General features: G+C 39.8%; 1 protein-coding gene across 1 annotated transcript; it reads left to right on the top strand.

Moving 5' to 3' along the window:
* Nucleotides 1-1144: 1144 nt before the first annotated feature.
* LOC148123574 (retinoic acid early-inducible protein 1-epsilon-like) lies at nucleotides 1145-26495 on the top strand. Its single transcript, XM_087911906.1, has 6 exons — nucleotides 1145-1295; nucleotides 1619-1761; nucleotides 21238-21495; nucleotides 21762-22037; nucleotides 22679-22870; nucleotides 25577-26495. The coding sequence occupies exons 2-6, from the start codon at nucleotides 1662-1664 to the stop codon at nucleotides 25615-25617; spliced, it is 867 nt and encodes a 288-aa protein (XP_087768032.1). The 5' UTR covers nucleotides 1145-1295; nucleotides 1619-1661; the 3' UTR covers nucleotides 25618-26495.
* Nucleotides 26496-27825: the final 1330 nt, after the last annotated feature.

Below are 27825 nucleotides of genomic sequence, written 5' to 3'. Positions count from 1 at the left end.
TCTCAAAGCGCCCACATCCTCTCCTCACAGACAAAGGGAGGATCAGCAGCCACCAATCTCAAGTTCCCAGTCCTCAGGCTCTGGAAAAGTGAGGAGGCCTGAACTGTGAGCCCTGGGCCCTGCTCTACTCAGGGACCCAGAACAGCTGCACCCTGAACTCCTTAGATCCAAGCCCAGACAGTTCTGCATGGATCTTGATCCAGGAGGGTCATCTGGAGGCTGGGATGGAGAACAGGAGAAAACTCATGGCCCCCAAGCCTCAAATGTGAGGTGATCAGGGCTAAAGGCTGCCTGGTGATCTTTCTGTGGGGAAAACGTCCCTATCCATAAGACTGTGGACATGGCCTTGGGTTCATCCCTGAGTAGGGACAGCTCCGGAGGACACAGTATAGAGAGAAAGAGGAAAAAAAAAACCCTAAAAAGTTTCTGGAAGGAGGAAAAATGCCTGGGGAGCTTCTCTCCAGTTAAGTTCGGAACCCAGCACAATCCCAACTTCCTGTGAAGGCTGCTGACATAGAGACAATATTTCTTTCATACAGAGATACTTTCAAATTAAAATGTTAGGCTGGCAGTGAACCAAGCTGAGAGCCCAAGCTCATGTGACCTTTCAATATGGCCTGATTCCTTTCCTGGTGTTTCTGGGACTCTCACAAGCAAGACTAAAACTCTACTTACATTTTTAGAAAAGCTCTTGTCCTGCCCTTCCTTTGACCTAGATTTTACTCACCAGCTTGGTTTCCATCAATGAACCCATGACATCTTGAACACGTTTGAAAAAAATAATCCCTTAGTCACCTGTGAAGTGTAAACTTGGCAACCCTGGCACCTACTACTGACTTTGTCTTCAGAAGACCACACCCGTATTTTCAGATCTTGGCTTCCCTCCCAGGAGCCTCTTTCTGCTCACTCTCGGGTTCTGAATCTCTTTTAATCAACTCTGACTCTGATTTAATCAAATCAGACTCGTTCATCCTGCAATTCTTTTCTGTGGTGAAGTCAAGACTCTGGCTTCACCTCAGCAGAGCTCTGAGGAACTCTTGACGACGGTGACATCAGTAAGAAGCAGTGTTTCCACCCAGAGAGGACTTGGCAGTCTGAGCCTGAGGCTGGTGAAACAGGCAGGTTGGGGGAGGAGCTTGGAAAAGCTGTCTAGGTAACCAAGGAGGAAACAAAAGTTCTGCATTCCTCAGACTGGGCGGGAGCCTGATTCTCAGGCTATAAATAACTCCAGCCACAGCACCAGCTTTAGTCTTCCACTCCTGCTCCTGCTGGTAACGATCCCGGAGCAGGTCCTGGTAAGTTCTGGGAAGGGATCTCTCGGGGCCTGGGAAGACCTGGGGACACAGGAGACCTCTACCAGTCAGTTCATCGTTGCAACCTCTGTTTACTGATGGTATTAGATAGATTAGAATCACCGAGTTCCACAATGAAGCAGGCAGAACACCAGGGACCCTGGAGCGCCCCCGCCACACACAAGAGTTCTAGGAAAGGGTGGGGCTAGGCACTGATACAGCAGGCATGACAAAGAGGTAAGGCTTGAATTTACAGCCCAGGTTTCCGGAGTAATCTGCCGACACCTGTACAAATTACTTATGCTTCCTCGCCTCTCTCTCCAAAGCTCAAACCATGACTGCTGTCAGCCTGGAATGGAATAAGGATCCATGGCCTGGATTGCAGTAAACAATCACAGTCATTGTGCTCTGACTTTGTGTCTGCTCCTCTTCCTCCTGCTGGACTGTCAAGGCAAACCTCTTCCCTCAAGTGAGTTCCTGGGATTTGACTGGGGGACAGGACACTGTCCTAACTGGGTGTTAGGGTGTCGGCAAGGAATGCTAGTCTTCCCTGTGGTACTGCTCCTGGTCCTCTTCGGTCAGTCTAAGATATGTGGAGGAGCCCACGAGTTACAGAAATCAGTTACTGCAGAGTGGGACACGGGGGCTAGAGGAAATGGGAGGTCAAGAAGGCAGATAGAAATGACTAAACAGAGTTCTGTGACTGGCTGTGATGGGCACACCTCGTGATCCCTCTAGGAAGTTAGCAAGGACAGTCTCCTGCACCCAGGCATTGGGTACTCTACGAACTATCTTCTCTATTCCTTACAATCCCTCAGGCATTCCCTGGGCTCTTTGCCCTTGAGCATTAACAACAGATCAGAACACCTAAGGTCTCACTGTCCATATCCACACTCTGCCCCTTTGTTTGTCTGTTTGTTCAGAGGCTGATTCCACTTTCTAACCCTAAGCAAGGATGACAGTGACTCTTTCTTCCTTGGGCTCATGTCCTTGTATGGTCTTTAACTATACTGAACTAGGATGGCATGTGTAGTAGACTTTAGATACAACAGAGATGCTGAAGTACTACTTCCAAGGCTAAGTTATTTTTAATTTTATGTGTGTGGGTGGTTTGACTGCATGTGTATCTGTCTTTGCACCACGGGCATATCTGGTGCTGGTAGAGACTAATTGTGAACTACCATGTAGGTGCTGAGATTAGAATCCTGGTCTTCTGGAGGAGGCAGCCAGAGTCTAGGCTAGGTCTTAAGATTTCTCTTTCAAGGAAAAACCAGACAGACCAAACTTGGATGTTTTTGGAGAGGTATTCTTCTACAGCCAGACCTTTCAGGACACAGTAGAGAGGAAGTCTATACAATTATGGAGAGATTGGCAAAAGATGAACAGACCTTGGTCTGAAGAAATATTGCTAGACTGAGTGAAGATAATTTAGAAAGAGAAAAGAGGAGAAAAGCAGAACTCACTCTATACCACATACTGTTGTGAAGGGAGCAAGCATACAAAGGAGAGTGGGCCATGGACTCCTGAGGGGAGTATCAGCCTGGAGAGGGAGAGGAGAGAAAGAGACAGAGACAGAGACAAAGAGACCGAGAACAGACCTAGCAAAAGTAAGTCAGGAAGATGTGCAATGGAGGATGCTGACTCCTTGAGAAAGTTCTCCATGAAATCTCTTAGTACTCTTTATTGTCTAGAAAGGTAGTGAGTTAGGATATGAAAATACCCTTTATACATTTACATTGAGAGTAAACTCTGTAACTATGAAACAAGATTTAGTTTTACCAAAGTGATCCTAGAAGAGAAATCAAACCCACAAACCTCTTTACATATCAATTTTCCATATAACCACACAGTCTGAAAATAGGTATAAGGCCAATTTTCATAATTTGGTAATAGTTATAATTTGATTGTATCTTAATATAATAGTCACAACAGGTAAATAGTTATAATTTGATTATATCTTAAATTCTTTTCACTGACATTATTACTATTGACACTCAGTCTAGTCACTTGCAACATAGACTAATATTAGGGATGTTTTGTGACTAATTAATACCAGTGCTAATTTTTCTTATAAGGGGATTAAAAATTAAAGTAGATTATGAAAATTATGTTTTTCAATAAGATTTAGATGTTATTATATGAACACCTAATTTAAAAAAAAACAAGATAGCATTGTGTAGGTTCTCTCTCATATGTACCTTGTCTACAAAAAGTCACAATGTTGTAATGACCATATTTAAAAAAATATCAGTGTACTTTTCCATAAACTTTTTGTAAAGATAGCCCCCTATATACAGATCTGCTGTGAAAAACAATACATGTTATAATATCATTTTACCTAATTACAGAATTAGCTACATGCTTTTCATAAAGACTTAGCTTTGGCGTAAGAGGACAAAAGTTTTACCAGTAGTAGAAAAGAAACTACTGCTTTTCTAAAGGTTAATTGTTGATATTTATCAAGAGCCTAAAATAATAAAATATAAATTGAAGAATATACATATTGAGACTGAAGAGGTAGCTTAGCAGTTAAGAGCACTTGCCAATCTTCCAAAAACCCACATTCATTTCCCACACCCATTTTGGACAACTCACAACTGCCTGTGACTTTAGGGAATCCATCACTCATCTGGACTCTACACAAACCTATACTCACACATATACACTGATAATTAGAAGTAAAAATAAATCTTTTGAAAAGACTATGCATACATAGTGTAATTAATTTACACTTGAATATAGTGTCAAAGGAAATGGATGCAGAAAGAGTTAGAAATCCCATTAGTCAGGTACCTGTCTCTAAACAAATACCAAAACTAAATATCTTATGGAGAAATTAGCTTCATTTGTGGAGTTGGAGGTCCTGACCCATCATCATTTGGCACCATTGCTTAGGGTTTATGATGAGACATTGTGGTGGAAATGTGGCAGGGAAAACGACACTCTCACAGTGGCTGGAATGGAAAGAGAATACAAGAAGGAAAAATGGTACCCGAATCCTTTTTAAAGATATGTGAAGCCATGTAAAGACTTCGTACCTCTTAAAGATTCTGTCATCCACTAAAGCCCCACCAAACGGGCTAATAGCATTTCATCTCTATGACATAAACCTGAGAAACTTACATTCCTAAAAGAAATGGCTTATTTGTTGTCTTAGATGCTTCTGTCCATGATCAGCTGGCCCCAGTGCTTTGCACTTTGGTTGGCACATCATGATGGTTTAAATGTAAAAATATCACCTGGATCGTCTAATCCTAAAAGCTTATTCCCCAAGGGAACAATGTTCAACGTGGGACCCAAAAATTGGGTCATGACTGTTGGATAAATCCTCTTGAAGGATTTATGACTTTATGGGTGAGAATTAGTCATTGGCTGAATGTCACTCAGACCTGCTCCTGTCCTCCTCACATGTTCTCATGGTAGTAGCCTAAGACCCTTCCTTCAGGTCAAGGGGTGAACATGCTTCCAAACTAAGGTTCTTTAATAGATAGAGAGCCACCTGGGGCACGTGTTACAAGTGTGTCTTCTTGGGCTCCTTCAGGGACTCTATGCCTCCAAATGCTAAGGGAAACACCCTTGTTGGTGTCCTGCCTCAGAGAGCAAGACAGATAGAGCTTGTCACTCTTTTTCTTTCTGACCTATACCTGACTGTCTAGGGAGAAGGCTTCCCTGTCTGACCACAAACTCCATCCTACCCAAACATTTTGTACATACTCACACTCAAGCAGAGTCCCAGCTTTTAAAGCTAAGCAAGACGATGTTCTCGTTCACTTACTCTTATTAGCGTGTGGATACCACCAAGAAAACACCAACAAGGGTTCACTCCTCACAGCTGTCACATCCATGAAAAAGCCCAGCCACTGCAAAACTGAACTTAGAGACATCCCCAGAAGTCCAAGGAGCCATTCTGAGCTGTCTGATACAGGTAGAAGTCTAATAATGACTGTGAATAAATGTATTTTTCTTCTAATTTTAGAAAGATAAGAGAGTATTTTGGACAATATTCTTGACAAAGACAATGTGAACAGCATTTGTCAAACACAGTAGAGAAATTTCTCACTGAATTTTAAAGGGATAGCCAGGTAGTATTAACAGAACTGAACTGATGTTAAGGGGGGAAGAGAGAGAGAGAGAGAGAAAGAGAGAGAGAGAGAGAGAGAGAGAGAGAGAGAGAGAGAGAGAGAGATTCCTCCAGGTCAGAGATCTTGAATAGCTTCCCAGATGATTATCTGGGAGAAATTCTGTATATGCTTAACCTATAAAACTGGCTACCACTTTGAGAATACAACCACTGTTTCCTCAATTTGCTTTCATTTTGTTTTAAGAGTTTCTGAAAAGTTGATCTTTTAGCAGGTTTTGTTCCTTCTTTAATAATTCTTTAGTCTATGATCTTGATGTTGATGTATTTGAGTTTTTCCTATGCTGATATCAGTTCTATGCCTTCTGGGTTGCAGTGTCTCCTGTAGATGTCCTCTTTGGAGCTATGTTTCTTTATCTCCTTCATGGTCATCCACAGTCCTGAGTTTCTCTTTTTGGTGGAACCTGCTGTCACTTCCAGGGACAGACCTCTTGCCAGGTGTACTGGAGAGTTTCACCCATTCGTGGTGCTCTGGTCCCAATTTCCCCTAAGTACAGGTACTCCAAAACTTCCAGTGTTAATTTCATTGGTCCTCCTTCAGAATTCCTTGAGCCTGCTTCATCAATGTACAATCCATCATTAACTCAGTTCCTAATGGATTTTTCTTGGAGATAACTGTTGCCCTTTTTGTAATTATCTACTTTAATATTTAGGCTTTGTTGAACTTTTGGTCATAACCAGAACAACAGTTCTGGGGCTGTAGAAGGTTTGTGCTCTTGCCTATCAAATCTTTTATTGAAGTGAAAAAGAATCTATGTCATTTTTGAGATGAATGAGTAGAAAAATATTGAGGATATAGAACAATGAAAAGTAGATGTGGGGGGGGAATGAACGAAATTAAAGTGGTAGACTGTTGAAGAGGCAGGTAGGAAAAAGATTGAGGAAGCTGGTCAAAAAAGGAGCAGATTTCCCAGAAATCCTGTTCACACCATAGAGGTACCTGAAGAGGCAGAGCGAACCTGTTTTTGTTTTTGTTTTTTTTATTAAAAATTTCCACATCCTCCTCTCCTCCCTTTTCCCTCCCCTCCCCCTCCCCCCTCCCTTTCCCCACCTCCCCCTCCCCACCACCCCCTCCCTTTCTAGTCCTAAGAGCACTCAGGGTTTCCTGCCCCGTGGAAAGTCCAAGGTCCTCCCTACTCCATTCAGGTCTATAAAGGTGAGCATCCAAACAAACCACAAAGTCAGTCCATGCAGTAGAATCAAAACCCAGTGCCATTGTCCTTGGCTTCTCAGTCAGCCTTCATTGCCAGCCACAATCAGAGAGTTCAGTTTGATCACATGCTCCATCAGTCCCAGTCCAGCTGACCTTGGTGAGCTCGCATTATATCAGTTCCACCATCTCAGTGGGTAGATGCACCCCTCGTGGTCCTGACTTCCTTGCTCATGTTCTCCCTCCTTCTGCTCCTCATTTGGACCTTGGGAGTTAAGTGCAGTACTCCAATGTGGGTCTCTGTCTCTATCTCCATCCATCGCCAGATGAAGGTTCATATTCCTCTTTTGGGGTCATGCTCAACCTCCTTAGTGATCAGGGAAATGCAAATCAAAACAACTTTGAGATACCATCTTACACCTGTCAGAATAGCTAAACTCAAAAACACCAATGATAGCCTATGCTGGAGAGGATGTGGAGTAAGGGGAACACTCATCCATTGTTGGTGGGAATGCAAACTTGTGCAGCCACTTTGGAAATCAGTATGGTGGTTTCTCAGGAAACTGGGAGTCAACCTACCTCAGGACCCAGCAATTCCACTCTTGGGAATACACACACACACACACACACACACACACACACACACACACATATATATATATATAAATGCGTGTGTGTCACCACTGCTATCCCCTTTTTTTGCAAAATCTACATAGTGCTCCTGTGTATAACACTACATATTTTCTTTTGTTGGTAGTAAAAACCTGGAAGTCCATGTTTCTACCTGTGCTGGGATGCAAGATATAACTGAAGAGAAAGAGAGGCTGAGTTTCCTGTAGTTTATAAACAGATTCCTGATTTTGAGGATGGGGCAAGGGTGTCATATATCTGTACAGGATTCCAGAAATCTTTTTCAAAAGCCACTGTGCGTGTGAAGAATAGGTAGCATTAGAGGCAGAAATATAGATCTCAGCATTATTTTGTTATAGAAAGTCTCTTCCCGGGGCTGGAGAGATGACTCAGTGGTTAAGAGCATTTCCTGCTCTTCCAAAGGTCCTGGGTTCAATTCCCAGCAAGCACATCATGGCTCACAACCATCTGTAATGAGGTCTGGTGCCCTCTTCTGGCCTGCAGGCATACACACAGACAGAATATTGTATACATAATAAATAAATAAACATCTCTTCCCCAAAGATGAATTGGAGCACGAGTAACATGAAGCTGTGGGTCTGCCATTATGCCCTCTAGACCTAAGCATTGTATTTTGTAGCACTTCATTTAATCTCATTAAAGTTCATAGTTCCCAGTCCTATCAGGTTTGGATTTACCTCCTTAACAAGTCATTAATAGTTGTAATAGAGTCATCATTTCCAGAACTAATCAATCCTGTACATTTTCCCACTTATTTTTAAATCCAATATTTTAAATACAAAATTTTTCCTTCAAGAAGGTGCTTAAGGGGCTGGAGAGTTGGCTAAGTGTGTAAGAGCACTTATTGCTCTTCCAGAGGACCTGGGTTCAATTTCCAGCACCCACATGGCAGCTCAAGGTTGTCTGTAATCCAAATTTCAGGGAATTTGATGGCCTAATATAGACATGTGTTCAGAAAAAACCTCAAATGTACATAAGATAAATAAATAAATAAATAAATAAGGTGCTTAAAGCTACAGTTTTATTTATGCTACCATTCCTCCCACATGAAGCTCATTTTTCCACAAAGAGACTACATAAGGCAATAATAATCACTGTGAACATGTTTTTTATCCTGTTTTAAATTACCAATCACTAAACACTCTGATCATGACTGCAATTTCCCCTGTATAATCATCTATGACTCCTGTTTGAACTATGATGGCTATCATGGATAAACTATTGAGATCCAAAGAAGTCCAAACTTTCCAGGAAATATAGATCCCCAATCTGTGTATAACTTAAAAGAATAATGAAGAAAGCTAGTCAGTGGTGGCTCTCGCCTTTAATCCCAGCACTTGGGAGGCAGAGGCAGGCAGATCTCTGTGAGTTCAAGGCCAGTCTGGTCTACAGAGCTAGTTCCAGGACAGGTTCCAAAGCCACAGAAAAACCCTGTCTCAAAAAACCAAAAAAAATAAAGAAAAAAGCAAGAAAAGAGAAAGAAAGAAAGAAGGAAAGAAAGAAGGAAAGAAAAAGAATGAAGAAATGAAATGGCAATGTCTTTGAGGCAAAGAGTATCAATAACAGCATTTCCTTGAGTAGCAATTTGTAGCAAAAGAATTGATTAATTACAATCTGAACCTGGTCCAAATGTTATTGTTTTGAGATTTAAATCCCCTAATTTTGTGCATTCATTTGTTGTAAAGGCAGTTTACATAGTTTTTTGAAGGGGTCCTGTCTGCCGCAATTGAATTACTTCATTCACATCTGTCTTTGAACACCATAGATATCTAAATCAGCTAATTTTGCTCTGTGTTTATAGGTTCCCACAATTCGTCATAACTTTAGAAAGTGCATAACTTTTTTTATGTCCGAAGGCTGATTGAGTAATCTTTGGCAATTTTCATTGCCATTATCAAAAGACAACTGTTTTAATATTATATTTTGAATTTGTTCCACTTTTATTTGTTTTTCAGTGGCATCTGCAAGTTCCCCATGGCACTGGCATAAGACTCAGAAGGATCTTGTATAATTTTTTAGGCAATTAGCCATCTCGGCTACATGATTAATAATCTCCTTTCTTGGGTATTTCCAAGTAATCAAAACTGGACAGGAACCTTTTACCTTGTTTATTGTGTCTTTTCAATATTCTTTCTAACTCTCCCCCATGCTTTTTCATCTAAGATTCCTTCTTTCTGAAACCAGGGAGTATAGTCACAAACAACTTGCAGGCATCTAATAGTTACAAATTTGATAATTGTGTTCCTTCTTTCTTTAAGAAATGATGCACAAGCTGAAGTCTTCCCTGGTTTCTATTCTATTATTCTCACCTCCATCTCTGAGGGTCCCCACTCCTTTTTCTTTAATCAGATTTTAGGTCCCCATTGGGGAGCAACTTGTTACCTCTCTAGATGGTGGCATTAACCTGGGAGAGCAGAACCTTAAAATGAGGCTAAGTCTCATACAATAGCTAACTTTACTATTCAGGGCAGCAAACATTCATACTCTGAGGATTAAGCAAGGTCATATGAGCAAATTCCACATGAGTTTAGGCTGCATACAGAAGGGCAAAGTGTCTTCACAAGAGTTTAGGCTGTACACAGTCACTAGGACACCCGTACTTGGAAACATTTCTTGCTAACAAAAATCAGCAGCAATATGTAATCTGAAGCGAACCTATTTACTACACCAGGGAAGGGCACAAAAGCACATTCCAAGAACAAACCTACCTTTAGGATAAATTGAGGTTACAAGACTCTTGTCTTTTTTCTCTTTGAGTTTTCTCACAAGCTCTTAGAACTCACTCACCTTCATGTACAGCCCATGCTCTGACAAGACCCATCTCTTCTACACCAAAGTCAGGAAAAAAAAAGAAAAAAATTTCTGATGATGTTGGTAATCTGTGCCATCTCACTTCTAACCAGACATATTCATTCAGCCTTTAAGTTCTCTTCCCATCTTTCAGCAGATCACAACACACACACTAGTACTCATGCTGGCTTTTAAAAAACGTTTTTTTATATCATCTATCTATCTATCTATCTATCTATCTATCTATCTATCTATCTATCTATCTGTCTATCTGTGTTGGAGAGTGGCCACTTGTTCATTTCTCAGCCACTCAGACTCCTGAAATAATTACACAGAAACCGTATTAATTAAATCACTGACTTGCCCATTAGCTCTAGCTTCTTATTGGTCAACTCCTACATCTTTTTTTTAAATTGATTTTTATTCTGCTCTACATTTTTTCTCTGCTCCCCTTCCTGCCTCTCCCCTTTCCTCTTAAACCCTCCCCCAAGGTCCCCATGCTCCCAGTTTACTCAGGATATCTTGTCTTTTTCTACTTCCCATGTGGATTAGATTTATGTAAGTCTTTCTTAGTGTCTTCATTGTTGTCTAAGTTCTCTGGGATTGTGGTTTGTAGGCTGATTTTCTTTGCTTTATGTGTAAAAACCACCTGTGAGTGAGTACATTTGATAATTGTCTTTCTGTGTCTGGGTTACTTCACTCAAAATAATGATTTTTTAGCTCCATCCATTTTCCTGCAAAATTCAAGATGTCGTTACTTTTCTGCTGTGTAGTACTCCATTGTGTAAATGTACCACATTTTCCTTATCCATTCTTTCGTTGAGGGGCATTTAGGTTGTTTCCAGGTTCTAGCTATGACAAACAAAGCTGCTATGAACATAGTTGAGCATATGTCCTTGTAGCACAATTGAACATCCTTTGGATATATACCCAAAAGTGGTATTACTGGATCTTGAGGAAGGTTGCTTCCTAATTTTTTGAGAAATCACCACACTGACATCCAAAGGGGTTGTACCAGCTTGTATTCTCACTAGCTATGCAGAAGTGTTCCCCTTTCCCCACAACCTCTCCAGCATAAGTTGTCAACAGTGTTTTTGATCTTGGCCATAACTCTTACATCTTAATTTAACCCAGCTCCATTAATTTGTGTATCACCACAAGGTCGTGGCCTACCAGCAAAGTTTCAGTACATCTGTCTTCAGTGGCACTCCATGGCTTCTCCCTGACTTTGCCTTCTCTCTTCCAACATTTGGTTTCTTTTTCCCCACCTACCTAAGTTCTACCCTATGAGGCCAAGCCAGTTTCTTTATTCATTAACCAATAAAAGCAACACATAGGCAGAAGGACCTCCCCTTTTCTTTTTAAATGAAAAGGAAGGTTTTACCTTTAACATAGTAAAGTTACATATAATAAAACAGGTATCAAGCAAGGATTATAGTTGCAATATTTATATCTAATTTTTATCCATTCTTAAATTCCATTAAAGACTCCAGAAGGATATACTATTACCTAAGTAAGAAGGAAGTACATTGTAAGTAACTTCCAAAACTCTAGAATTGACAAAGACTTCTTGCTGCCTGGACAATCACCCAAAGTTCTTCTGTACCGTTGGGGCCTTCAGTCTTTAGTCTACAGGCCCATAGTGTCCAGAAGACTTTTCTATGAAGCAGGAAATTTCAAAGAGAGTTCCACCTATATAGGCAGTTTGTCTGTCACATTTTTTTGTGTCCTTTAGAATGTCTGGCAACTTTTTGCTGAAGCAGGAACCCCAAAGGATGATCTCATTTTTAGGCAGGTTCAGCAGTCATTTCTCTGCAGGTCCTGCATGTCCAGTTCATCAAGCAGTCCAGGCAAGAGCAGTCTCTTGCCCAAATGGCTAGCAAACTCTTTTATGCTCATCTTCCTCTTGAAGTAGATTGGTGTTGCTAGAAGCACATATGTCTCATTGTCATAAAAAGTCCTAAATTCTTATAACATTTTAAATGCCATATTCTGAAGGTCTTGAAAATATTTAAAGAATCCCTATCCATCTGAAATTTATCTCCGTACATCTAGAAAACCTAAATATTATGACTAGAAGTTTGACTATTATAGGTGATTATCTATTAACCTATATTTCTTAATTATACATTACATTTTCAAATGAGCTGCACAAACACAATACCTTAATCAAGAGCAGAAATATACATATATACAGCATAACAAAATTTACCTTAAATTTGTATCAATAAACCAAAGTCCATACCTATGCAAATCTCTATAGCATACCCCCTTTAAATGTAAAGAAACATTTATAAACAATATTAGGAAATATGGGCATAGTTTTTCTAGACTACTTTCCACTGACTGGGGATGCTGTTAATCAGGTTTTTTATGGTGTATCCTGTGTGCTAGGTTTATCTCAGTCAGTAGTTGGGTGAAGTAATTTTGGGGGGGTCTTTAAGGTGTCCTTTGAGGATGTCTTGGTTCATCAATCAACATTAGTCTGGAATTAATCCACGGGTTCTCATCTTTTGTGGAAACAAAAGAAGAACCTCTTTTCCAAAGCAGAATATCCTTAGACCCATATTTTGAATTTAAGATACCTTTAAAGTATATACATTGATTACTTAGCTCCTTCACAGTCAAAAAAATTCAAAGAAATCACAATAATTTACATAATCCAGACTCTCTGTATATATTTTATCTTTATGTGGTTTATTTTTATTTACTCCTTTTAATCCATGACTGTATCCTATTTCTTTAAACACTTTGTTTTATATTTTTATAAACCCTTTACTTCCTTTTATAATGCTCTACACTCTTTATCTTCTCTCTCCCATGTCTATGTACATTTTTTAAACACACCGTGACCCATTTAGAGATCTTTTATGTCTGAATCTGTCCTATTGTGTATCTGTAATTCTTTATTGTCCAGGAGCGTACTTAAAATGTTAAACATTTTTTTAAAAACTTAAGCTGCGGCATTACTAGGGTACATATGGCCCTGCCTGCTTGCTCTGCACAGTCCAAGATGGTGGAAGTCCGTTTACCACCTCTGTAAGCCGTGCACATTGTCTCAGTTCAAACTATGTAGTGGGTCTATGTCAAGCCATTAAGCAGTTGTAGCATTCTTGCTCACAGGCCCCATTTAAATGCTCAGCCTTCTGAAAGAACCAGAGGTCATGCTGGCAGCACCCCCAGAAAGCTGGCATTTTAAAAAGCTGGCTTTTTCCCTGCTACCTCTGAATCAGGAAAACCTCTCTTAAAGGAGCTGCTGCATCCTGCCAGCTGAAAACAAAATGCAGCTAAACTTTGTTTTTCTGTGTTTAGCTCATGTTTTATGTGTATTTTAGTTGACCCCACATTGGGTACCAATTTGTTGGAGGGAGACTGCTTGTTCATTTGTCAGCCATCTAGACTCCTGAAATAACCACATAGAAACTGTATTAATTAAATTACTGATTGGCTCATCAACTCTAGCTTCTTTTGGCTAACTCTTATATCTTAATTTAACCTATCTCCATTAATCTATGTATCACCACGAGGTTATGGCCTACCAGCAAAGTTTCAGTGTGTCTGTCTCCAGCGGCACTCCATGACTTCTCCCTGAATCTGCCTTCTCTCTTCCAACATTCAGTTTAGTTTTCCCCACCTACCTAAGTTCTGCCCTATCAACAGGCCAAGTCAGTTTCTTTATTCATTAACCAATAAAAGCAACACATAGACAAAAGGATCTATCACACAATATCTGTCTGTCTGTCTATCTATCTATCTATCTATCTATCTATCTATCTATCTATCTATCTATCATCTATCTATCTATCTATCTATCTATCTATCTATTATCTATCTATCTTCTATCTATCTATCTATCTATCTATCTATCTATCTATCTATCTATCTATGTCTATCGTATATCTATTATGTAGCAGGATCACATTCTGTACCTCAAACTGGCTTCAATTTTCAGCAGTCCCCTTATTCAACCTCCTTAAGGGCAGGCTTCTCATCAAATCAAGTTTCATTTCTAACTTGATTTATGGAAAAAATTACAGCTCACTTCCAGACTATGCTCTTTAAAAACTTCTACAACATTTCTCCCCTAAAAGGGCTTCAACTCTTCCTTCCTGGACCCAGAGGCCATGTTATAGAAAGCCTGTGCCCTCTCACCCACAGAATCCAAAGCAGGTTCCCCACCCTTCAGAAGTCAACCTCATAGTAAAATGTTTGGGGAGACTTAATGATAGAGTTTTTTTATATGCTTGTTTTGTTTATTTTTTCTAGAATGGATTTTTTTATGTGGCCTTGACTGTCCTGGAACACACTCTGTAGACCAGACTAGTATAGAAAGAGCTTTGCTGTCCCATAAGTCAGTCCCCAAATAACCACAGAAAGTCTTATTATTAATTGTACATGCTAGCCCAATAGCTCAGCCTTATTACTGACTAACTCTTACATTTTAAGTTAACCCATATTTCTTATCTGTGCTCTGTCATGTGGCAGTCCCTTTATTAGCATGGCGTATTCATCTCCTGCCCCCTCTGTATCTGACTTGTGACTCTCTGACTCTACCCTTCTTTTTCCCAGTATCCTTAGTCTGGTTTTCCCATCTAACCTTACCTTGTCCAGCTATTGGCCAGTCATAGAATAGTTTCCACAGTGTAAAAGAATATTCCTCATCTCCTTCTTCTTGTTTAATTAAAAGGGAAAGTTTTAATTTTATCATAGTAAAATTATATTGAACAAGACAGTTTTTAAGTAAGAATTAAAGTTATAATATCTAGTCCATTTGTATTTGACAAAATTAGAGAAAATATTCTATTATCTATCTTACCTTTGTGAGTCTAAAGTTTTATACTTAATTTATTTTTTATCATAACTAAGGAAAATTTAAGTCTAATTAACTCTCTCAAAGACCCCAGAAGAATGAAAAGTTATCTAATAACAGGGACATCTGGCTATCTGTACAGTCCCCTAAGTTCTTTTATAACATTGGGGCATTCATCTTTAGCCTACAGGTCTAGCATACTTACCTGACAAACTTTTTTTTTTGCAAAGAATGGCAGTTGCATTAGTTATGTTTTTCTGGTTCAGTTTGGACAGTATACTGTCAATAATTGAGGCAAGGGCAGTTTTTTTCCCAAATGTTTAGCTTTTGCCATAAAGAAAACAAACTCCATATGGAGTTTTTCAATGCACATCATTTTCTTTTGAAGTAAATGGGTGCTGTCAGGAGCAGACAAGTCTCACTGTTAAGAAAAGCCTTATGTTACTAAAATATTTTAAATACCATATTCTGTAGGTCTTTGACGTGTTTGAAGACCATCCATCTATCTAAATATATTTGTTTAACCTCATAAGCATACCTAATATGACTATAAGTTTGTTTATTATAGATGACTTATAACCTTTATTTCTTAACTATACATTATATTTTCAAATGAGCTGCATAAGTACAATTCCCCAAACAAAAGTAGAAAAATACATACACTATATTAGAAATAACTTTACTTTTGTATCTAAACACTGAAATCTATACCAATATAAAATATTTGAGATTAATAGTTGTTTCTTAGATTAAAGTAGACTCAATAATCTACCCTATTATCCCATCATTTCTATATTATATCCTTTTTTCTTTCAGAAAAGATCTTTGAATTTAACTCCATTTCTTATCTTTTTTGTTTTTGACTATGGCCAATAACAATTTGCATCAAGGGCCTCTTAAATGATAACAAACATCCATAGCCAGTATTTTTGGAATGGGGGCATCATTGCCTAGGCTATTTCCTGTGCTTTGTGGGTGCTGGTATTTTGGGGGTAACCATGAGAAAATTAGGATAATCTTGGTTAAGTCTTGGCTTGAGTAGTCTGTGGTGATGGATTATCTCAACCAGAAGCCTTGAAGATGCTTTAGATGCAAAATTCTGAGAAGACTGTAACAGAGGTGTTCTGAGATTTTGGATCATCTGGGCCATTCATTGTCATTTGTGTCTGGTCTCCTTGTTGTGAAAAGACATAAATTTCTAAAGATCATGTACATATTGTATTAATACAAATATAGACTGTGTGTTATACACTAGTTAGTCAAAGATTTTTTTTTATGTTTGAGCAGGTAAAATATATTATGTGCCTAGTAATTCTTCTATGTCCCGCGCTACCGTCTCGCCAGCAAGAACGATGCGGCACACTTAGGATCCTTCTGCAGCAAAGCTTTAATGCGTCTTGAGAAGGAGAGCATAAGCTTATATGGGGGAGACCCAGAATGAGGGGAACCCAGCCCTTATAAAGGAAACAGTCCTCGCTTCTGACGTGTCACTCTTGGATTGGTCCGCTGCCCATCAACCCAGATGACGCCTCGGGAGTAGGCAGGGACACAGCAGTAGAGAGTTACCAAGCACGTGCGCTGGAATTAAAGGCTACAACACCTTGAACTCACAGAGATCAGCCTGTCTCTGCCTCCCAGGCATTGGGACGAAAGGCGTGTACTACCACACCTTGAGGTCACAGAGGTCAATCTGCCTCTGCCTCCCAGGCATTGGGACTAAAGGCGTGTACCACCACACCTTGAGGTCACAGAGGTCAATCTCTACCTTTGTCCCTTGAAGCAATGGAGAATGTGGTTGCAGCCCTCCACTTCTAAGTTTATTTTTTTTATGTCTTTAGCCAGAATTTAAAGGGGGGAACTTTTCCAATCAAAGCTGAGTGTCTTCACCCCAGAATTAATCTACAGCTTCTCATTTTCTGTGAAAATAAAAGCATAACCTCTTCCTCAAAGCAGCATACTTTTTGATTTAAATTTAGAAGTCAAGATATTTTTAAAATATATAAGCTGATTTAATCTAGCAGTTTCCTTAATCCAATGTCTCTTAGCAGTTATTGCTCATTTATTAGCAGTCAAAAAGGTTAAAGACAACACAATAGCATACAGGATCCAGACTTTCTGTGTATTTTCCATCTTCATGTGCATTTTTAAAATATTATTTTACTCTTTATGTGTTTCTTTTATATATTACTTTATTCCTCTTTAAAGGACTTTATTTTTTAAAAAATATGTATACACATACATATATATACAGGCACATATATGCAATCATATATATGTATATATATGACTTCTATGCCCCTTTTCTTTTTTCTGCTAAGTCTTTGTATATTTTTAAACACACTGTAACACATTTAGAGGGTTTTTTCCATCTGCATTGGTCTTTACAGAGTATCTAAAGCCCTTTTTGGGGGGGTTCATGAGAAAACCCCCAAACTCACCACAGCACTAAGTCTCTGGCAGGTCTCACATTGGTTGTTCAAGCCTGCAGGCAGCAGCTGGGAGATAACTCTCTGAACCATGGCCAGTGTAAGAGACAGTGGGACCCTACCATGTGACTTAGTTCATGCCATGATGGCAGCTGCCAGAAGATGGGTCTCTATACTGTAGCCATCATGAGGGACATGAGATTAGGAAGCCGAGTTTGTCCATTTTTGTGTATTTAGAACTTTTTTAAGCTTTCTCAGTTCTTATGTGGATGTAAGTGTACCACATTGGAATGCCATTTGTAGGTAGAGCTCCTCTGTCTAGCAGTCAGTTCCTAAATAACCACAGAGAGTCTTATTATTAATTATAAATGCTAGGCCAATAGCTCAGGCTTATTAACTTGATAATACATTTGAAATTAACCTATATTTCCTATCTATGCTCTACTACATGGAAGTACATTTATTAGCCTGGCATATTTATCTTCTTTCTCTGTATCTAGTTGGTGACTCTCTGACACTGCCCTTTTTCCCAGTGTCCTTAGTCTTGTATTCCCACCTAACCTTAGCCTGTCCCACTATTGGCCAGTGAGTTCCTTTTTTAAACCAACCACAGCATAATTTACACAGTATAAAGGAATATTCCACAGACTGAAATATTCTCACAAAGATCTGCTGTCATCTGCCTCCTGGGGACTAGGATTAGAGGCATTTGACTACCACTACCCTATGAGAGATTTTTTTTAACATCATCCTTTTCATTTCTTAGTGTAATTATATTACATATTTCTATAAATTCCCTTAATAATTTTTAAATTTAGACTTCAGTGCACACACACACACACACACACACACACACACACACACACAAGAGAGAGAGTATATATGTATATCCTCACTCGGTCTTGCCTATTTGTTTACATAGTCTTTTGTTGTAAGAGGCTGCTTGCTTGTTTCCAGCTTCCCAGACCTGAAATTATCACTCAGAAACTGTGTTAATTAAATCACTGCTTGGCCAATCACTTAAGTGTATATCTAGCTAACTCTTATATCTAGAATTAACTCATTTCCATTATTTTATATTTTACCAAGAGGCCTGTGGCCTACCAGCAAGATTCTGCTGCATCTGTCCCCAGCAGCAACTGCATGGTGTCTCCTTGACTGCACCTTCTTTCTCTCAGCATTCAATTTAGTTTACCCCACCTAGATCTCCTCTGCCCTATCAAGCCAAGCCAGTTTCTTTATTCATTAACCAATAAAAACAGCACATATACAGAAGGACTTCTCACACCAGTCTTCTGAACAGAACAGCTATAGGACACTGTGTCTTCTGTTGCTGTTAGTGGAAGTCAAGGAGACCATAAGTGGGCCATAAGTGTGCTGGGAAACTTTACACTGTGTAAATTACACTGTGATTTGTTTAATAAATGAGCTAACTGGCCAATAGCTGGACAGGATAAGGTTAGGCAGGAAACTACTGCCTGAGGAAGGGGAAAGAGATTGGGGCTTCGAGCAGGTCACAAAAAGAGATCTCTTCTTGAAAATGAGTTAAGAATGTAGTTTTACATGGGAGATTCTGGCATCTGATGCCCAACATCATTGTGTGAAGGGGCCTAGTATCGGCGAATCAATCCCACACCAGTTATGTTTTAAGGGGTTATTTATTTTGGGGGGTAAAACTTACATACACCATAAACCGTCAGGAAGGGAGCCTAGTCGCAGGAGCCGGGAGCAGGGGCCAGGAGCAAGCACCGGAACCAAGAGCCGGAACCAAGAGGGCCTGATCCGGATCTGCTTCTCTTTTGAAAAGAGAAATATACCACACCCCAGTGGGCTGGTATTTCAGCAGCTATTGGCTGACGGAGCGGAAGTCGCTCCCCGCTGCACTGTGGGCTCGTATTTCAGCGACTATTGGTTGAGGCAGCGGAAGTTACTCCCACAACACCTCCCCCTTTTGTTTAAGTAAGAGAGTTCTAAGCCTACTACGAAATTATATACAGTAAGTACAAACCTACACAATTATATACAATAAATACAAATATCCTATTCTAACTAGCTTAAGTCTTGTATAAGAAATAACTTGGCCACGTCATGAAAAGAAAGTAACTACGTTTATATAATCTTCAATCCCATCAAAGATCTGAGAAAGGAAATAATGTTACCTGAGTAATTAGGAAGTGCAATCAAACTTCCAGAACATGTAACAAATCACATAGACAACTGGCTACCTGGGCAAACACCCAAAATCACGTTTGCAGCGTTGAAGCAACCAACTTTGGCTAAGGCCTAACGTAACTGACATACCATTTTCAAAGGCAAGGAACTTTTCAAAACTATCTTATCCTGTCTTGGCAGGATATGACAGTCCTGTTTTATCCATTTACGGATACTCTGTAACTCTGTCAGTAGTTGAGGTATGGGCATTTCTTTACCCAAAGGCCAGTTCTGCCAAGAAGAAAGGCTCCAGGTGGAGTGTCTTTGGTGCTCAACATTCTCTCAGGAATAGATCAGTGTTGCCAGGAGCGATTGTGTCTCCCTACCACAGAACTCTGAGTTAGATTAAAGGCCATTTTCTACAGCTCTTTGAAGAGGTTGAAGATTATCTATCTATACTGAATATAATCTCTATGTATCTAAAGAACCTGATTAGTCTAATTATAAATGACAAACTTAGATGACTATTGATCTATATTATTCTCAATATCTATCTAACTTAAAGACTGAAATAGTAAACAGCTGTGCAATAAATGGGGACAATATGACCTCCAAATATAAACAATGTGCAAGTATACATTGCAATATGGTAAATATATATATCAATACATAAGCAATATATAAGTATCTTAATCAGAGGTAGAAGTGTACAATGCAATATGGTAAAATATACATATATCAATACAATATATATATATGTCAATACATAAAAATGTTTTAAACAGAGGTAGAAGCATGCATGCATAAAATAGTTAACATAATTTAAGTTTGTATCAATATATAAGAATCAATACCAATATATTTGTCTAAAAACAATAACTCACAAGTACAAAGCTATTATCCCATAATCCAATTATCCCTCTTTTTTTTTTTTTTTTAATTCTGGCTCTGGCATCTATTTTTCTCATTCCTTGTCGTTCCAAAATTAAATGTTTGGTAAAACCAAGAAATGGCGCAGGTGGAAATATAGAGTCTGATTCTCCATGAGAAAGGAATGTGGAAGGGGATAAACAGACATCATGAACTACAGCACTGAAAAACTGCTCGTCACCCTCAGTAATAACTGTGGAAGTGTGCCTATGCCCATAACCACAGTTTTCCGGTAAGCCACCACCTCGTGGTGCTACAGATTATTAGAAATGGGTTAATATCAAGATATGAGAGTTAGTCAGTAACTAACTCTCTAGAGATAATGGGCCAGGCAGTGCTTAAATGAATACAATTTGTGTGTTGTTATTTCTGGGACTAAGCTAGCCATGCAGGAGCCGGGCGGGATGAAAAGCAGGCCTGCCCGCAGCTCCTCACTACAGCCTAGTAGGTACACGCACGAGTACTGTACTCACAGGTGACAGCTCCCCTTCCCATGCCAATTCACAGCAAAGCTCCAGGAGGCTTTTCCTGAATTCTCAGGCTCCATACTGAATTTACCACGTGTTCTATGATGCCTCCTTTCCCTGTGTGTTCAGTAGATTTTCAGTCCAGGAACAGATACTATCTGACAGATTTTATTCCTCAACATTTGTTTAAAGTCACTAAAAGTATTTGTGAGATAAATTCCTCTGGTGATAGGGTATATATCTGAGGGACCCTACCACGCTCAGACAGTCAAAGATGGCCCAGAAATAAGGATTCAGAAGCTGGTGGACATCTTTACTAGATACTTCTTTCCAGCCCTTTTGCCTGTTAGAGGGATCCTGGGTGTCATAGAACAATGGTTCCTATGACTTTCTGCCCCCACTTTGTACTTCACTTGCGTGTTTCTTTCACAGATGCACACATTCTTAATTGTAACTTCACTATCAAGTCTCAGACCAAAGATGGAGAACACTGGTGTCAAGTACAGTGCTCAGTGGATGGAGTGCCTTTTTATCAGTATAATGACAACAAAGTCATGGATTTGAGTTATCTAGAAAAGGAGGTAAATGCTCCTAAGAAATGTGCAGATTTGTCCCAAAAACTAAAAGACACCGGAGAAGAGTTGAGGAAACAACTACTTACTATGGAACATGAGGCAATCCTGACCAGGGGTAAGTATAAGACAGTTTGCAAAGACCGGGGGTATCATTAAGAAACAGGAAGGCTAGAGCCCATGCAGGGAGGGGGTTACAGTTGTATTTGCATGAAAGAACTGAATACTGTTCCAGGCTTGAAATACTTGGCACCCAATGGGTAAGAAATGACAAGCCAGGCAGGAAAGAATACAGTTATCTGAATCATGTAGAGAAAGACTTGACCTTGGAAGGGATGGTGGCTCTATAAATAGGGAGATGATGGTTGTGTGTGTCATTTCCAGGCTGTCACACCTTGCGGGTCACCATGGAATCTCAATATAAACAAGGACAACACATTGATACCTCCTGGAAGCTTACCATTGATGGACAGACCTACTTCCGCCATAATCACTTTAGTTCAAAGATCAAGATATGGGAAATGATTCACGTTAATTCCACAGGCATCATAGAGAATTGGGCGAAAAACACAGAACTTGCACAAGGTCTAAAAACACTCGCCATGGGAGATTTCCCTCACTGCCTCAAGGAATTCTTGGAGCACTGGGCGGAAATGCCAAGTAAGTAGTTAGGTGAATTGTCACAAGGAAACCTCTACAGGGCAGGAAAGGCACGGCAGTTCTCTTGAAAAGTCTAATGACTTCACTATGTGGATGCCAGCATATGTGCATAATAGAAGATTTGATAGACTGAGTGAGTGATTTCTTGGTGGTCTTCCTTCCTAGAAAGCCATTGATTAGCAGAAGGATCTCTCTTTCCATCTGACCTCCCAATGTTTCTCATTCACTCTTAACCAATGATCCAGGCACTACATGGCCTGCTAATGGGCCCCAAGTCCTTATGTATCACTGTATGACTGCATAAACTCCCAGTCTTTTCTGCCTCACTTATAGCTGCTCCACATCACTTTGGAAGGCTTCACTATCTTTCTCCGGCACAATAAACTCCATCAATTGCCCTAACATCTAGAAAGTTCTACATACAGTAAATATGCCATATTGTTTGATGAATTAATGGACATTTTCATTCTTTTGTAATAAAATAAACCCTGCAAGGACATCATCCACACAGCTCTACCACTCTCTCTACTCAAGAGTTATAAAATTATTACACATGAGGCCCTTGGGCTGCCTGGGGAGAGAACATGCTGATGTAGGTGTGTTTTTATCTTAATACAGAATTTTCCTATTTTTTTTTAAAGGATCAACATCAAGGGCCCCAGATATCACCCAGCTTCCATCTGACATCCACTTTACACCTACCATGGATTCCAACAATATTGAATATGAGAATTCAATATTTATCTTCAGGGCAGACGCTGCCATCTTATTATTATTTTTTGTTGTTCCAATACTTGTTGCAATACTTGTGAAGAAATATTGTACCCAAGAAGGTAAGAAACAGGTTGGGGTCTCACTCTGGTTCTTGGTAGGGTTAGTCTGCTGAAGACTTGGAACAGGTGTTCCAATGGGTATCGGGGATGTGAATTCCAGTCTTCATGCTTCCATAACAGGGTCTTACCCATTGAGCAATCTTACCTTCCCCCAACAGTGACATTTTGACTAGTGTAGCTGACAGTTCCATATACTTAGTGTTCTGCTCAGACACTAAGTATACTAAATGAAACAAGCTCCCAAATGCCTCACTTGCATGTGCCACCACCATGACACTTTCCATGTACTCATTCCAGAAACATTTACAAGGTTATTTTCACACAATTAATTAGGACTCTCAATGTTATTCTTTCTGTCTTATTTTCCCCCCCATGCATGGCTGCTGACATTTTTATTTAAAGAGAAAGTGAGTTAGGAACATTTTTATAGTGGTTTAGTGGGATTTGACTCTGTGATCAAACCTTTTCATTGATCCTGAGAGGCAGGAACCATAAGCTGACTGTGGTGACTCACTAAATACCACGATACAAGAATATCTGGAAGAAACATGTGGATTAACATGGAGAGTAGTATATGCCAGGGACCTGCCCACCAGAAAGGATGCAATGAAATATAACTGTAAACAGAAATGGAAAGTACTGCCCCAAGGTCAGAATCACAACCCCAAGAGGTTATACAGTTTCCAGATACCACTCAGTTTCCATATAAGGAAAGATTTATCATCTGAAGTGTCACTGACCCAGTCATTATGGTGTCTCCATGACTGAGAAGAAGTTAAACACTACAGGGGATGAGGAACAGGCAGGCCATTGGCACCTGGTAAGGTCCATTGAACTTAGAGCCAATAAGTGGCCCACATAGATGCATGAAATCCTCTCCCAGTATGCGTCCTGGGCATTGCATTTGCTCTAGTAAAGTTCTCGTGTTTTGAATCTATTCATTTCACAGCATAAGAACAAGAACTTGGGGAGTCAGTTCTTTCATCTTTACTTGTTGTTCCAGAGAGTCAGCTCAGGCTACCATGTTTGTACCATCAGCTCTTTAGCCACGAAGCCATCTCACTGACCCCAGGACAAGGAGTAGCCACAAGTTGTGGTGAGCTATGGCACAGCACAGTGACCACAGGGACACTGCTCGACAGTTCTGTTCAGTATTAAGATGCCCAAGAGATACTTAATAAAGCTATTTCTCAACTCAATTTACCTGTTCTGTCCTTAAGCATTTAAAGTTCAGTTTTCTTTACCTAAGAACATGGTTGTATAAGTAGCAGGAGTGAGGAAGAAAGTAGAGGAGGAAATATATAAAAGCTTTCCAGAATGTAAACTATTTGGAATTTAGAATTTACATCTGATGATAGCCATTAAAGGACCTACAAGACTCTGTTCCTTGCTCTAGTGTTTCCATTGTAACACCATATGGTTTATCCAAAACACTATTAGTGCAATTTATATTAAATTTCTGGTATAGTGTCTGATGGACATAGGGGCATATAGCTAGAATCCCAGCACTTGGGAGGTGGAGGCAGAAGGATCAGGAATAAAAGACCATCTTTGATTGTGTAGTGAGTTTGAAGCCAGTTCAATCTACTAGAAGAGAACTGATCTCAGAGTAAGGAAGAGGAAGATTGGGAATTATTATTAGCATCACTATTATCATCATCATTGTTATTGCATGGACTTATGTCCAGATAAAATGCTTATTAGAGAAAAGCAACAAATATTGTGTGTGTGTCATACTCTGTGCATTAGTAGCTATAGGTTTATGATAGTCCTTAAGATGAACAGAATAGACAAATATTATTTAAGAGGTGGCACAGCAGTACATACCTAGAATTAAAGCACTAAGAGACTGAGGCAAAAGAATCATCAAGTTCAAGGCCAGCCTGGACTGCATGGTGAGATCCTGACAAAGTAAACAGTCAATCAATCCAAACAAAAAGAACCTAGTCTCATTTAATCAATGTACTTTGTTAGACTTCATTGCACACAGAACTACGATGCTAATATTTTTGTTCTTTGGAACTGAAATGACCTGTTTACCAAAGGAAAACGAAGCTCATTCTCAACACTGTCATGATTACCTTTTGCCATATGCAGTCTTGAGCGAGCACAGAGAAATGTGGTGAAGATGGGCAAGACTCCGATTTTCATTTATTATTTCAAAAAATTTCCTATAAGCTTAGTAAAAAGATTTACATTTAATATCAGTTAATACAAAGCTCTGTGCTTCATTTAGCTGTTTTACTTTTGAGTAGGTGTAATTATTTCAAGATAATACTTTTATAACGCTATGGACTCTAGTGCACACACTTGTAATCACAGGACTTGAAAAGCTGAGGTTAAAGCCTGGGGTACACAGGAAGTTCCAAGCAAGCTCGGGTCACAAAGTAAAACCTTTCTCAAAAGAACCATAAAAACACATTAAAAGTAAAGTAAAAGGCCAACAGAACCAGAAACATAGCTATTTGGTTGGCTTTTCACCTGCATTGGTTTTATTCGGTCTCTTTAAATATATTTCAAACACTCATTTTCATTTGAAGGAGAAAATGGTAAGTTTGAAATAAATGCATCAAAAGAGGGGGAAAAGGTCCCTGGGAAGCTGAGCTGCCCAGTCTGTGAAGTGAGAAGTGTCCTTGTGAGATGAAGTAGAGTAGGATGCAGATGTGCAGGAGCCCACTGTAACTGACACCCTCTTTTCATCACTAGGTGATTCTCGATGCTGTTCCTCAGGATCCTCTGTAATCTGATCTGCAGTCCTTGTCAACAGCTGCCTCTGGTACTTCTCTGGAGCAATCCCCATCTCTACATCACAGACAGAAAATAAAACCTTCTGACAGTGTTGTTAATCTGCCATTTCACTTCTGACTAAACATTATGTGAAATACTAAAGTTGACTGCCTCCATGGCTTCTCTATCACTTCATCAGGGAACAGGCATTGTCAGCAGCGACCCCATCTTGCTTGGTTCCTGTTCCCTTTCCCATTCTTAGACTATGACCTTGGGGAGACCAGGCTGTATCCTGCTTTTGGTTACTCCTTATGTGTAAAATGATGGTTTTCAGACTGGGTCTTGCCCAAGGTGTCTCCATTTTATAAGCAACAAGTTGATTCCTGGGCATCTCCTATAACATAGACATGCCTTCTGTCCAGCACCACCCAAAGGCAACGCCAGAAAAATGCCTTATTCCTAAAGTGAAACAACATCACTTAAAGTTTTGTCAACATCAATTAGACACATTAAAATGAGAACATATCAAAACCATATCTGTGCTGGATACTTCTATGTCAACTTGACACACACTAGAGTTATATAAAAAGAGAGAAGCTTAGTTGAGATAATGTTTCTATCTGATCTGGCTGTAGGGCATTTTCTTAATCAGTGGTTGATAGCAGAGGGTCCATCCCATCCCATTGTGGGTGGAGCCATCCCTGGGCTGGTGGTCCTGGGCTCTATAAGAAAGCAACAGAGCAAGTCATGGGGAGCAAGTCAGAAAGCTGTGTTCTTCAATGGCCTCTATGTCAGCCCTGCATCCAGGTTCCTGCCCTCTTTGAGTTTCTGTTTTAGTTTCTTTCTCTGATGAATTACAATGTAAAAGTGCAAACCAAATAAATTCTTTCCTCCCCAACATGCTTTTTGACATGGTGTTTTATCCCAGAGACGGAAAATCTAAATAAGATAAATATAATGGCTGGAGAGATGGCTCAGAGGTTAAGGGCACTGGCTGCTCTTTCAGGGGTCCTGAATTCAATTCACAGCAACCACATGGTGGCTCACAACCATCTATAATGAGATCTCGTGCCCTCTTCTGGTCTGCAGGCATACATGCAGGCCGGACACTGTATACATAATAAATAAATAAATAAATCTTAAAAAAAGACATCTAAAAAAATCAGACCTGACATATTTTTAAATATCTTAAACTAAAGGAGGAACAACAGCTTTGTCTTGCCTCACAAGCAGAGCACACCTGTAACAGACTTTTTGTGTGTGGGGGGGAGGGGTAGATACCAACGACCTCCCAAATTATGACATGGAGACCTTATTGTTAGTTATGAATACTTGATCATATCTTCTGGTTGTTTCTTGCTAGCTCTTATAAATTAAATTAGCTTGTTTCTCTTCATCTATGTCTTGTCTTGGGAACTTTTTGCCTTTCTTTCTTCCTGTACATCTTACTTTCTGGTTGTCTCCATGACTGACTAGCTAGCAGCTTCCTGGCTTCTGACCCCTGGTGAGTACCTCTCATTCTCCCTGCTTCTCTTCTCTCCTCTTTTCTGAGCCTAAATTTCTCTTCCTAGATATTCTCTCCGTCCTCCATCTCACCTATTCCTCTTTTGTCATTCACCTATTTATTAGACCTTACCTTAGGCAGGCAAGGAAAAACATCAACACATATTTACAGAATTAAACAAATGAAGCATAAACAAATGTAACACATCTTTATATAGTTAAAATAATATCCACAACATCACTACAATGCTGATGCTTACCACCAACCTCACCACAGACTCCCATGCGTGTATTAAGAGACAAACAAGGAGAGAACTGATTGTCCCCTGTGCTTCAGCTCAGTGCTATCACATGCTTCTGTTCTTACCCATGTAGTCCAGTCATCCTGACTCTGTCCCTCCCCAGCCCTCCCCATCCCATGGTCCTGATCACCCTCTGCAGCTCCATTCAACCTTTAACCTGGCTAAGCCCTGTTAGTCTGCAGCTCTCTATCTGGCTCCTTAATATCTTCTCTGGACAACTGCATCTGAACCAATCTCTACCTCTGTGCTGAGTGAAGCCTCTGTGTGTGGATTCCTTAATTCTTCTACAGCTATTCCATGACCTACACACATATATCACATACTTGGACACACACACACACAGCACATGCATGCACATACATGATATATATAACTTCTTCAGTCATTCTATAAGCTATACATCACATACATGCAAGTGTGTGC

This window comes from Myodes glareolus, chromosome 1 (genome assembly GCF_982192425.1).
Source record: "Myodes glareolus chromosome 1, mMyoGla1.1, whole genome shotgun sequence".
NCBI lineage: Eukaryota > Metazoa > Chordata > Mammalia > Rodentia > Cricetidae > Myodes > Myodes glareolus.
This window is presented reverse-complemented; position numbering and strand designations above follow the sequence as displayed.

What these genes read in the sequence shown, in the direction of transcription:
- LOC148123574 (XM_087911906.1), top strand. Translation starts at nt 1,662, where the DNA reads ATGGCCTGGATTGCAGTAAACAATCACAGTCATTGTGCTCTGACTTTG. An exon ending in TGAGGCAATCCTGACCAGGG is followed by an intron (nt 21,496 to 21,761) that starts GTAAGTATAAGA and finishes TGTCATTTCCAG; the next exon opens with GCTGTCACACCTTGCGGGTC. An exon ending in GCACTGGGCGGAAATGCCAA is followed by an intron (nt 22,038 to 22,678) that starts GTAAGTAGTTAG and finishes TTTTTTTTAAAG; the next exon opens with GATCAACATCAAGGGCCCCA.